The sequence below is a fragment of the Lepisma saccharinum genome, chromosome 14 (genome assembly GCF_977018435.1).
Source record: "Lepisma saccharinum chromosome 14, izLepSacc3.1, whole genome shotgun sequence".
In the NCBI taxonomy this organism is placed as follows: Eukaryota; Metazoa; Arthropoda; class Insecta; order Zygentoma; family Lepismatidae; genus Lepisma; species Lepisma saccharinum.
The window spans coordinates 67,817,918-67,832,263 of NC_139242.1; the positions used below are offsets into that span (position 1 = coordinate 67,817,918).

Here is a 14,346-nt window from a genome sequence, read left to right on the forward strand (position 1 = left end):
GGTGTAAGGTCCGGTGATTTTTGGGAACAAAACACTGAGTGATGTGGGTGATTTGAGTGTCACCTAGTGGCAGGAATATGAACTCTCAGCTTAACAAAACATACACGCACAAACTGTTTGCGTTCCTCGATCTTTCTGGAATGGTTTTATTAACGTAAGTTCAAATACTTTCAATATTTTTTTTGTAACCCCTCAATTATTTATGAAACACCCGGTATAAAGAAAATATTAATTGTAGCTTTCCTGGCGACGTGATTCGAACAAGTGTTCTCGAGTTACCAGTCAGGTTAAGTCGATGTTGGCTTCCATCAATAGCATTCTTTCCCAGAAAAAAATGGAAATTATTGCAGTAAATACTTGTGAAGTTCAACGAATTTACAGTTTCAGAAAACTTGTAAAGAAAAAAAGAGGCTTTGCATAGCTTATAAAACGCTAAATAATTAATGTAGCAGCAGTTACTTGTTTTACCAGGCTACTTTTCTCAAATCATGCTACAAATAGATTTTTGACAGAAATAATAAGTACTCAGTATGTGTGGAACCATACTGTAACATCATAGATTCCCATAACATTGACGACAGAGCAAGAATCAAAATAACATTTTTGTGTATAAAATTGTTAACAGTTAATTTTTCTGCTGTGAGGAGGAAATTTTAGCGCGACTGCTGTAAATCAGTCTATCTTTCCCTCTCCCTCTCTCTCTCTCTCTCTAGATTTTTAACCCTAGCAATACCAAGGTATTTTTTGTTTCACGGATTACCAAGGGGGGGGGGGGAGGCTCAGAGGCCCATGAATGAAAGTTCAATTGAACTGGACTGGTGTGTGTTTTCTGTCATTTGTACACATAAGTTAACTAATTAGACACTACTTTCATGTTTTGTTATGGATTATACATGAAAGATAAATTACATAATGATTTTTAAGTAATTATCGTAAATCACTGTAACATTTATTACTTTTCTTCAATTACAATGTTGGTACTTGGAACAATGCTTAGACTGTGCAAAATTCTAGCAAAGTTATATTTTTTTTCTTTCTTTTTCTACTACCCATAAATTCATTATTTCCAATTATTACTATAGTTTAGCAATTAAATATATCCTCTCATGTATTGAAATACCTTTAAAACATAATTGCGAAATCTTTCCTTAGAATTACCAAGGGGTGGGACTTTGAGGCCCATAAACAATATCAACGAAATAAAGTAACTTTTTAATGAACATTTCTGGGAAAAATCACGCGGTCATTCTAAATATTGCAAAGAACAATTACTATTTTTTATGAATATTTACAATGATGGATATACATAGAATACGCAAGAAATGAATCAGTGGGCCTGAGAGCCCCCCCCCCCCCTTGGTATTGCTAGGGTTAAAATATTTTTACAAATGTGAAACTAGGAAAGATTAGACAATATTTGCCATTTTAATTCATTCCTTTGGGACCGAGTATACTTGTTTGTGCCAATGAGTTTCAAATTTCTTCCCCAATGGAGTAAAGTAAAATGGTTCAAGTTGAACCCTATGGTTCCAACCAATAACAACATTGCCTACGCATCTGTTCATGTGATGAACTTACTTGTAAACAAGGAAATCACAATGAACTTCCGTTTCAAAGCCGTGTTGCACGGGTGAAGAGAAAATATTTGTTTTTATGAATCATTGACACAGATCGTCAAATTCCTAAATGTTTATTTCTTTTCGGTGGAAAAGCCAGGTACTGGTAAAAGTTAAGCGGCAAACACACGATGCAAGGTTTTCTTCAGGTTGTAAGAAGTTCATAACAACGGTAATTTTCTCCCGACTTCTTCAAGAACAAAATAATGTTTTCGTACACTAAACCTGTCATACTATTTTCTGAATGTCAGTAAGTAAAGAGACAGTTGACAAAATGTTTTTCATTTCGGAATCGTGTACATATACAAGAAAATAGCCCAAAAAAGTAATGTGATCAGAATTGTATAAAAGCATATTTGTTATAGTAATAAGAAACTTCATCACAATTAAGTACTATATTAAAACAATACGAACAGACTTTATAATAATAATTTGCACTGCATAATTTCGCCAGTTATTAATGCAAGATTTTAAAAGCTTGATGAAACCATTTAGCATATGCTGAGAAATAGTTACAATGACGAACAATAAAATATAAAGAAATCTAGATTATATTTTACTGCCTCGAACGTTAAGATTTCAAGGGCCTCCTCCATGGCGCAGTGGTAGCGTCATTGCTTTGTAATGAAGAGGTCCCGGGTTCGAAACCCGGTGGAGGCACAAGTGACTCGGATCCCACTTTAAACTGTAGGTCCAGTCCCGATTAGCCTTACTGTGCATAAAGTGGACTTAAAACAGCAACTCAAACAAACAAACGTTAAGATTTCAACATTAAAATACATCAAGTCCTTAAGTAGTTCTTGGAATCATTACACCAAATACTGTCTGACAACTTCAGGATTATATGGTGCCTCCCTCTGCAGATGTTCGATGATGGACTGCAGTCTGATCTTCATTGATTCCAGGGACGTAGGGTGAGAGTCGAGCAAGTTGCACCGGATATCCCAGAAATTAGGAATGGTAGAATGACATAACCTGGTGTGCAAAACTTGCAGCATATGCATGAAGAGCACGTTAAGGGGAGACTCCCAGAATATGGCACTCTGCTCCTGCACCTCCCACAAAAATATAGTTTTTATGTAATAACTCTTGATCATAGACCATTGTTGTTTGTCGCGAAGCTTCTTCATGAGACGATACGTGGGGAGTAATCGCTGTCGATACACCAGCAACTGCTTTTCCTGTTTTGGGAAACTGATTCTCCAGTAAAGATCGTCCTCGGAGTTGAAGCTTCTAGGTTTTGGAACTGCGTACCAGTCTCCACACGGAACTAGCATGTGCCATCTGCTCTGGACTAAGGATTCCTCCACAAGTATGACGGGGACCACATCGACGTCATATTTTAAACCAATCCTCAGGACAACGTGCAAGCAGTGGCGAAGCGTCCTATGAGGCCAAGAGGCCGGGCCTACCCACGCCATTACTCTTTTAAATGTGTATTTACTTATTTCGTCAAAACATATGTAATGCAATGGAAAAGTTTGGAATTTTCATTTATGATAATTACAAAAAGATTCTAACCCTGTCCAGTATACGAACTTTCCACGGAGTGAGCAGTGGCGAAGCGTAGAGTTCCTAGCAGGGTAGGCACAGAAGTGCGATAATTTCCATTAGTTGCTTAAATCTGTAAAAAGAAAGGGAGGGGGGCTATGTCATGGAGAGTGGTTCAATGTCTCTCCAGACCGCTTCTTTACTTGGCAGTGGCATGACGTTTTCAAAAGTGTTGTTACCGGCCATCAGCACGATAATTATGTCTTATACGTTCACCCCCACCCACCAGATGTCATCGATCTAGATTTTTGTTCACTTCTGTTTTTTTTATTTGTTTGTATTTTTTCAACCCCTGATTTATGCACACACCTCCAGAAAGAACTACCAATCATGAGGCATCGCGAAAATCCAACGAATAGTGCTCGAGCCCTGTTGTCAATTCTTCATCACTTTTTTCTAAATTTATTTATTTATTTTGCAATTGAGGTGAAAAGGGCTAGAAGAACCCCATAATTTTCGGGTTAGTCTGACGTTTGTGCTGTGAGCAGACGACAGAATTCCGCACTTTCAGCGACTGTCAGTTTGGTATGTTCTATTGCTGCCAACTTAGTTTTTGTAGCAAGACTTCCTCGCACCGAGGAAAACACCATTGTTATCTGTTGTCTAACTAAAGGAATGGTTGTAGTTAATTCCAGTCTTGGCTTTCTAGATAAATGAATTTCTGACACCTGTATGTGCAAGTAAACATAATTTAAATTTTGAATATTTTCGTCTCATTTGTTCTGATCTATGCTAATCGTGACGATGAGAATGTATGGAGAATGAATTAAAGATGACCAGGAAACATTGACATGACCACAATTAGGTCACCTGGCTTCGTAACGTGTTAGGATGACGAGTACGGGGCTTTCAAGAAAAAAAAACATAAGTAAAGGTGACCTCTCTCATTCAGTGTGTATACTTCGCATCCTAGTTTGTTCTACCCCTTGTGTTAGTAGACACCCTTACGTGATAACAGAACATAGGATCCTTGTTTGGGACCCGGCAACACGACAGGTTACTATGTAACATATAAACAGGTTATAATAAATGTAGTTGCTTGAGAGAATAGAATCCCAATTTTAGGCGGAATTTAGTTCTTTTCTGCCAATCCAATGTGACAACACTGGCATGTTCCGCCAGACCTGAAACAGACATGGCCCGCGCAATAACCCCATAACCCTCTTTGTCCTAAACCCAAAAAAAGTCTTCCCTTGCATTGTACTTTATTTGGCCGCCCTCTTCTCTTGTTATCCCTTCAGGGTAAACGAAACTGCCTACCTCTTCGCTTGTGTCGGCTGCATAAAAAATGTCTGCTTGTAATATTTATTCAACGACAGTGTTAACGCATTAAATAACGTTTCAACAACTTTGAATTTTTTAAAATATTTTGCTGTCACTTGCCACTGCTACTTGCAAAGGAAAATATACTTGAAAACATTTTAGAAATGATTGTTATAAGAAGGAAACATGAAAGACCAAACGTGGGTCCTACCTTACCGATGATTACTTCTTCACTCAATTAAGAACTCGATTGTTCTTGTTCTTGCATTTCAGTCCAGCACTTCTTGCATAAATCTGATCGCTGCACACGACACCAATCAAAAACAAAGCTCTACCGCCACGAACCTCGCGCTCCGAGCCAAGCGCCAAGCGCCAAGGTTCCCTTCTAGCGTCGTGAGCAGGAGGCAAGTTTTCCCAGAGGGTGAACGAGAGGGGAATCCCCGTTTACGATAAAAATAAATTATTCTATTCCCAGTGAAAGTAAAACTACTTTGTAAATATAAGGCGTAACTATCATTTTAATTTACGTAATTTGGTATGAAGACTTACTTTACAAATGTAAGTTCTTTGGACTTTCTGTTTACGCTACGGTGTTGGGTGAATCGACGAGACCATCAGCACTCTGACCAGAAAACGAAGTCAGAACTACAGTACTCCGTAATTTTCAATTTCACTTACACTTGTCGATGAAAGGAAGGAAAACCTAAGTTTCGTACAAAATATGGAGAATGTACAATGAAATAGAAGTCTCTCTGCACGAACACAGGCTAATGTTTATATAAAATGCTGGTACACCACAAATTTCCAACCCTGGCGGAAATGCAGTGTTGCTGATATGCTGTTCGTCCCAGTGGGTAACACCGCGAGGCCGGCCTCAGGAGCACGTTATAAGCATACGTACAGTACTAGTAAGATTAGGCTTCCCGCATATACCACCGTAGGACGGAATGTGAAGAGAAGAGGCCCCAGCAAATGTGCCTCACTTCGTGGAAAGTTCGTATACTCACTGGACAGGGTTAGAATATTTTTGTAATTATCATAAATGAAAATTCCAAACTTTTCCATTGCATTGCATGTGTTTTGACGAAATAAGTAAATACACATTTAAAAGAGTAATGGCGTGGGTAGGCCCGGCCTCCTGGCCTCATAGGACGCTTCGCCACTGGGAGTGAGGCACATTTACTGGGGCCTCTTCTCTTCACATTCCGTCCTACGGTGGTATATGCGGGAAGCCTAATCTTACTAGTACTGTACGTATGCTTATAACGTGCTCCTGAGGCCGGCCTCGCGGTGTTACCCACTGGGACGAACAGCATATCAGCAACACTGCATTTCCGCCAGGGTTGGAAATTTGTGGTGTACCAGCATTTTATATAAACATTAGCCTGTGTTCGTGCAGAGAGACTTCTATTTCATTGTACATTCTCCATATTTTGTACGAAACTTAGGTTTTCCTTCCTTTCATCGACAAGTGTAAGTGAAATTGAAAATTACGGAGTACTGTAGTTCTGACTTCGTTTTCTGGTCAGAGTGCTGATGGTCTCGTCGATTCACCCAACACCGTAGCGTAAACAGAAAGTCCAAAGAACTTACATTTGTAAAGTAAGTCTTCATACCAAATTACGTAAATTAAAATGATAGTTACGCCTTATATTTACAAAGTAGTTTTACTTTCACTGGGAATAGAATAATTTATTTTTATCGTGAACGGGGATTCACCTCTCGTTCACCCTCTGGGAAAACTTGCCTCCTGCTCACGACGCTAGAAGGGAACCTTGGCGCTTGGCTCGGAGCGCGAGGTTCGTGGCGGTAGAGCTTTGTTTTTGATTGGTGTCGTGTGCAGCGATCAGATTTATGCAAGAAGTGCTGGACTGAAATGCAAGAACAAGAACAATCGAGTTCTTAATTGAGTGAAGAAGTAATCATCGGTAAGGTAGGACCCACGTTTGGTCTTTCATGTTTCCTTCTTATAACAATCATTTCTAAAATGTTTTCAAGTATATTTTCCTTTGCAAGTAGCAGTGGCAAGTGACAGCAAAATATTTAAAAGAATTCAAAGTTGTTGAAACGTTATTTAATGCGTTAACACTGTCGTTGAATAAATATTACAAGCAGACATTTTTTATGCAGCCGACACAAGCGAAGAGGTAGGCAGTTTCGTTTACCCTGAAGGGATAACAAGAGAAGAGGGCGGCCAAATAAAGTACAATGCAAGGGAAGACTTTTTTTGGGTTTAGGACAAAGAGGGTTATGGGGTTATTGCGCGGGCCATGTCTGTTTCAGGTCTGGCGGAACATGCCAGTGTTGTCACATTGGATTGGCAGAAAAGAGCTAAATTGCGCCTAAAATTGGGATTCTATTCTCTCAAGCAACTACATTTATTATAACCTGTTTATATGTTACATAGTAACCTGTCGTGTTGCCGGGTCCCAAACAAGGATCCTATGTTCTGTTATCACGTAAAGGTGTCTACTAACACAAGAGGTAGAACAAACTAGGATGCGAAGTATACACACTGAATGAGAGAGGTCACCTTTACTTATATTTTTTCTTGAAATCCCCGTAGTCGTCATCCTAACACGTTACGAAGCCAGGTGACCTAATTGTGGTCATGTCAATGTTTCCTGGTCATCTTTTATTCATTCTCCATACATTCTCATCGTCACGATTAGCATAGATCAGAACAAATGAGACGAAAATATTCAAAATTTAAATTATGTTTACTTGCACATACAGGTGTCAGAAATTCATTTATCTAGAAAGCCAAGACTGGAATTAACTACAACCATTCCTTTAGTTAGACAACAGATAACAATGGTGTTTTCCTCGGTGCGAGGAAGTCTTGCTACAAAAACTAAGTTGGCAGCAATAGAACATACCAAACTGACAGTCGCTGAAAGTGCGGAATTCTGTCGTCTGCTCACAGCACAAACGTCAGACTGACCCGAAAATTATGGGGTTCTTCTAGCCCTTTTCACCTCAATTGCAAAATAAATAAATAAATTTAGAAAAATGTGATGAAGAATTGACAACAGGACTCGAGCACTATTCGTTGGATTTTCGCGATGTCTCATGATTGGTAGTTCTTTCTGGAGGTGCGTGCATAAATCAGGGGTTGAAAAAATACAAACAAATAAAAAAACAGAAATGAACAAAAATCTAGAACGATGACATCTGGTGGGTGGGGGTGAACGTATAAGACATAATTATCGTGCTGATGGCCGGTAACAACACTTTTGAAAACGTCACGCCACTGGCAAGTAAAGAAACGGTCTGGAGAGACATTGAACCACTCTCCATGACATAGCCCCCCCCCTCCCTTTCTTTTTTACAGATTTAAGCAACTAATGGAAATTATCGCACTTCTGTGCCTACCCTGTTAGGAACTCTACGCTTCGCCACTGCGTGCAAGGTAATCGCTGGGCCAGCTTTCGTAGTCGTCACAGTGCAGCCATTGATGAAAAACTCAGTCTGAAGCATAAGCAGGGAACGTTCGACTAAACTTTCCATCCAGGATCGAATTCCATTGGGTCTTAGGTAACTGCCAGTGAGCATATTCTTACTGAAAAGCCACTGCAGTACTGGGGTACTGTACTGTGAACTGTGAACTCTAAGTCTTACCATTGAAGGCAGGCCATCAAGATCCACTCCCATCATTCCTTTTTCTAAACGCAGGACAAAGTTAACATCGAACTCATTAGCCCTAACCACCCTTGTGCCCTCGTAGTAGCTTCCGGTCCAGTAGATTTCTGCAGTAGACTCTTTGGAAGTCGCCGTTCGTTCTTTTCGTATCTTCAAACAATCTTTCTACTAACCATTTCTGATGTGCTACCAACATTTTCGTGTCTGCATCATTATCGACATTAACGACGTCTGCGTGGATCCGCTCCAAAACTGTATCCATGTCTTCTCTACAACTGAAAAGAGAGACGTAAATATTTTACTGCCTTCATTAAATTTTGCAGACAATGGACACAAATAAATACATACATCAATACAACAATAGAAATACATTACTTATGCACGATCTTCTCAAATCGGTAGCAGAACAGTGGGTGACAATTAGGGGAGTTGGTAGGGAGGATAAAATAATGAACGCAAAATGCAGAATAATATTGCAAAATATAGGATATATAGCTATAAAAAAGGATAATCACGCTTTTCAAAATTTCTGGACATGCCACAACCACCAAAATACTAATACCATTACGAGTTTTCTTGTATTGATTGGGTGGCCCTTGGAAGACTGTTCCGAGTGAATTAAAGATTGGAATTAAAGATTGACAAAATTTGTTTTGCAGTGTGAGAAGTTTTTTAGATATGGTTTTCAGGATGCTCTTAAAAGAAAGTTTGTACAGTAATGTTGCAACTTATTGATTACCTTGCACAGTTTAATAAATTGCACACGCCATATACGCCAGTGTCACTTGTTGGTATTATAAACGCACGTTACGAGTGCATCTTAACGGAGGACCTCGAAACCTTCAAATGGTGAAAGGATTCGAGTGACGTTAGACGTTAACTTGGTGATGGTGGTTCTTATCCAAAAACTTTCTTAATGCCGTAACGTACTCTTATTCTGAATCCGAAGAAGAGAATATAAAATATTGTGACAGAAAACATGTATTTCTAAGCGCTTTATGCGGAGGAGCATACAGGCCTGTCCACTACAAGATACCAAAACAATTTTCCTATAATTAAAAGACACTGTTCTTATCCAGCAAGATTCCATTCAATCACTTTAATTGTAAACTTTCGAATTACCCACACCCACTCCTTTCCCAAAAAAAAACCTTTAGGGAAGCATCATGAATTTGAAAACTACACCATTCGACTCTCTATATTCATTTTTATGTGATGGCACAGATTAGAATGACATGAATTTAAGGCACATTTCCAACTTTCGGCATTGAATTTACGGAAGATTTAGTCGCGACAAATTTTGCACATTTTTAGCTGAACGGCGTCACAACAGCAAATGTTTATGGAATGGATAATATTAAAGAAAATAATTAATTTGCATTTTTATATATCCTACAGATCATAAGGAAGAACAAAATTTACAAATTTGCATGTTGCTTAGTCCTAATCATATGTATTTCTCCACTGCAGCTGCAGAACTAAGTATCAACAACTACTGCAAGATATGACGTCACTTCCGTCCGCCAAACGTGCAAGATTTTGTAGTCGACTTGAAGTTTTGTATGACTCGCCGAACTCTGAATGAGTTGAAATTTCGCGATCTTGATTGTTAATGAAACCTATGGAGAGAAATAGAATGCCTACTGAGCCTGGACGATTTCTCACAAGTTACTTGTGTTTGTTTATATTGACTTATAGCAGACAAAGAATAAACAAACAGGGTAACAATCTCTGCACCCGCGTACGTAAAATTTATTCCTTAAAAACACGAAGGATGCGAAAGAAAAATGAATGAAAATGGGCAATTTGTGGAGCAATACTTCTCCATCCCACTGTACAGTCGGGAGGATTTTATCATTACATTACAATACACGCAAAAATTCATATAATTTATATTATTTTCTGATATGATAAGAAACGGAGGTAATACAAAGTGCAAGGCTGTCTAAATTTTTAGCGTGCTTTTCGACAAGTACCTCGGAAAGGCAATATATTCCTGATTATACAAAGTTAAAAGTAGGTCCCTGAGACAGTGGCGTACGCAAGGAGAGGTTGAAATGGGTGGGGGCATTAAACCCCTCCTTCCCTCCAGTATTGAGAAAAAGAAATACTCAAATGCAGAAACAGGTGACAAAACATAGGAGAGATTATTTAAAAAGACACAACCCCACTTTACAAAAATCATGGGCGGGCACGCCACTGCTCCGAAGTTCCAGTTGCTAAGTCATGAGGGCGCCGGATTCTTCTGACCACCCGTTAGTCACTCCTAGAAATATCATACAATATTTATCAACGCTTTTTTCTGTCTTATTTATTGAACAGAAGCATCACTTTTCCGGTTCCATAGCTGCTCGAGTGCTGTTAAACGGGGAATTCCCATTAGAACCAACCGGTAATAAATAATTTATAGAATAATGTACATAAGGATTTTATAGGTAATAATAACTTTTTGTGAAAGTGCATTAATCTCGTAATCATTGAATGGTATTTAATAGGCTCTAAGAAAGGAAAAGAAAGAAAATAAAGTATACGTACTGATGGTGTGAAGCTCATACGAAAGGAAATGTAATATGTAAAGTGTCCACACACTGACACTTTTCTTGATTTAAAATTCAGTAATTTTTATGGGCAAAAATAGCAAATATTTTGTGTAGAAAATACTAATCATGTTAAATCGCAAATGGCGTCATTATCATTAACCTGTAAGTAAACATGGGAGCTGATATTTCGTAAACTATCATTAATTTTTTTCCAAACTTCAGCTACAAAGACTAAAAAAATATTTTAACTTACTCATCCAGAACGTTTTATTTTCACTACAAGAAAAGTTACTGAAATTACTATAGTTTCATGAACACGATCAACAAACATTTCCTTCCATAGTCGTTTCATGCATACAGTATCAGGAACACGAAAGTATATATTTACAAATATTTTTTTTATTTGCTTTAATCAAACTGTTCAAATATTTTACAGGGCCGTTCACTAGAGAAAGTCTTTCTGTGAAAACATATATGTCTATGGTGCCATAAACTATGTAAGCAATTTTAAGCGTTTTCTTTTTAAATAAAAAATCATCAAAAATGATTTTTGAAATAAAAATCATGAATTTTATATACCCTGGTTAGAACCGTGTCTGATAACACCCATTGATTTTCAGAAGTATCCATAAGTACCGTCTGGCTAGGTAGGGTTGCCATGCTAGGTGAAATTTTATATTATATATTATTATAATATGATATATTTCATGGGGGCTCCCGCGTAGCCAAATGGTTTGCGTTTGGTTTGAGAGTTTTCGGGTTCGACTGGGTAAACTACTTGAAAGGCGGAATATAGCGCCGATGGGAGTCGGTGTACTGCATTACCCAAAGAAATATCCGCTTGGAAGGCCATAGTCTTTAGAGGGGTGTTGCGTCATGAATTGATTGATTTTTTAAAAGTACATATGCACAGACAGGCTAATCGGGACGGGTACAGTTTAAAGTGGGATCTGATCCACTATGCGCTTCCACCGAGTAGCGAACCGGGGACTCTTGATTACAAGGCGACGACGTTACCACTACGCCATCGAGAAGGCTAAAACCGAAAGGAATAACCGCGAAAGTAATCTACAGCACGAAATAACCCCGCGAAGGGAATAAGCGAGGAAGCAATTCACAGTACAGAACCAACCTAAGGGCGAAATTCGTTTCATGGATTCGCGCCCTCTTGGTGTTTCATTACAGATATCGACATAAATTGAAGGAAACGAAAAATATACACCTGTAATTAAAAAGGACAATAGCACTTGATTGCTATCCCCCCTCTCAATGATGAAACCAGGTCCGTAGCTAGGGGGGGGGGCATCCCTCCCTGAGAGCCTGCATCCCCCCCTGTGAAAAATACAGAACACATTCCTACCTGGAATTCTCACTAATCTTTACAATTATATCCTGTATTACTCCAGCAACATAACAAACACATTTATTGATTTTGTGATTTATGAAAGTCTGTGGGATTCCTTATAATGTCGTATCAGGATTGGGGGGGGGGGGATTAATTTCAAGATTCAGACTTCGGGAAATGATTTCGCAATTTTCATTATATAGAACAGTTGTGACATTTTGTGTAGTCTTGTATTAAGGGTGCTTAATGTGATCGGATGTTTTTAATGGATGTGTTGCTATGAAGTTTGAACTGCATAATTTTTTGTTTCCGAAGTCTACCTTTTGGTAATAGCGATTCATGTGATAGAGAGAGGGAGTGGATATTCGACTTTTGTTACTTAGCGTTGCTTTTCTGCCACATCTAGCTAATCGTGACAATGAGTGATGACGTGAAATTGATGAAGAGACACTCACAAACAGTGCTGCAACCAAGGGGCAGGGGCATTGTCCCCCCAATCTTGGACGGAAGTCCAATCTAGGGGGGGCAAACATTGATGTAAAGAAACATGACTAGCAGAATCTAAGAATAGCAGGACAAATGGATACTCAACATGGAATTAGTTTTCAAGTGTTTCCTGCATTTTTCATCCAGACGGCTAAGGGCACTTGCAGGGGGCACAGAGGGGCAATTGCCTCCTCGATTTCAAATTTTATACAAATAAAAAAACATTTCGTAAAATTTTCTTGATCGCTTCGCTCGCAATCACAATATCTGCTGTTCTTATAATCCAAGTTCAGAACCATAGCTAGGGGGCGGCGGGAGTCAGCCCTGGGAGCCAAAACGATCAAAATCAAAAAAGAAAATGTTAAAGAGAATGGCATGGCGCACCGTGAAATTATTTGCGCCCTATTAAATCAATATTGTTTTCAGTTTGGAAATATTTGGATCTAAAGACTTTCCTGCTCGATTCGATCCCAATATGATTCTTTTCCAGGCCCGCAGCTAGAGAGGGGGGCAGGAGTGGCAACTGCCCCCCCCCCCCCGAGAGGCTGCTTTGCCCTTTTTTTAAAAAAAACAGAACACTATTTTTTACATATAGGGATCATGTATTACTCTATCAACATAACAAAGACACTTATTGATTTTGTGATTTATTAGGGTATATGGGATTCCGTATAATGTCGTATCAGGATTGGGGAGGGGGGTTCCCTTCCAGATTCAGAGTTCGGGAAATGATTTCGCAATTTTCAGTATCTAGAACAGTTGTGACATTTTGAGTAGTCTTGTATAAAGGTGCCTAATATGTTCGGATGTTTTCTTGGATGTGTTGCTATGAACTTGGAACTGCTTAAATTTTTGTTTCCCAAGTCTACCTTTTGGTAATAGCGATTCATGTGGTAGAGAGAGGGAGTGGATATTTGATTTTTGTTACTTAGCGTTGCTTTCCTGCAACTTCTAGCTAATCGCAACAATGAGTGATGACGTGAAATTGATGAAGACACTCATAAGCAGTGCCGCAACCACAGGCGGCATTGTCCCCCTCCCCCCGACCTTGGACGGAAGTCCATTCTAGGGGAAGCAAACATTGAAGTAAAAAACAAGACTAGGAGAATCTAAGAATAGCAGGACAATTGGAAACTCATGATGGAATTAATTTTTACGTGTTCCTTGCATTTTTCTTCCAGACGGTCAAGGGCACTTGCAAGGGGCACAGAGGGGCAATTGCCCCCCTCGATTTTGAATTTTATACAAACAAAAATACATTTCGTAAAATCTTCTTGCTCGCTTCGCTCGCAATACTTACTATTCTTTTATAGTCGAAGTTCAGAGCCATTGCTATGGGGCGGCGGGAGTCGGCCCTGGGAGCCAAACGATCTACATGAAGAAAAAATCTTAAGAGAATGCCATGGCACCCCCTAGAATTATTTGCGTGCTATTAAAATAATTTATTTCTATGAAACTTAATATGAAATATTAATGATGACACTGTAATCCAAGAAGTCATTGATCAATCAAGGGATTCCTATTTGTTTGTCAGGTGTCAAAACATGTATTTCAACTATAATATAATACAATTCAAACAATATTTTGCAAAATGGTTAATGTAACCAGTAGGCAAACATTGTCTGTAGTGATGAAAGAGTCTCTCCTTTGAAGGAAATAAGTCCGTGGTGGACTAAGGGACCCATGTATTAATGTTTTAGCAAGAACAATAAAATGTATTACAATTTTTTACACAATTCATCAAAGTGTAGATAATTTGTAACAATTATTATTTAATTAATTCGATTTTTCTTGCATAACACAACACAATGGTGGTGTTGCATTCTCATTAAATTCCTTTGTGCGTAAAGATCTTGCATTCGGGAAACTATAAAAGTAAAGTGAAAGTAAAGTATCTACCATA

General features: G+C 38.7%; 1 protein-coding gene across 1 annotated transcript; it reads right to left on the reverse strand.

Annotated features, from left to right (window-relative positions):
• Nucleotides 1–1,940: 1,940 nt before the first annotated feature.
• LOC145998394 (cyclic GMP-AMP synthase-like receptor) lies at nucleotides 1,941–13,773 on the reverse strand. Its single transcript, XM_083134799.1, has 3 exons — nucleotides 13,744–13,773; nucleotides 7,840–8,222; nucleotides 1,941–3,002 (listed from the first exon to the last, which is right to left on the reverse strand). Exons 1-3 carry the CDS (start codon nucleotides 13,771–13,773, stop codon nucleotides 2,426–2,428), a joined length of 990 nt encoding a protein of 329 aa, XP_082990925.1. The 3' UTR covers nucleotides 1,941–2,425.
• Between the last annotated feature and the right edge of the window lie 573 nt (nucleotides 13,774–14,346).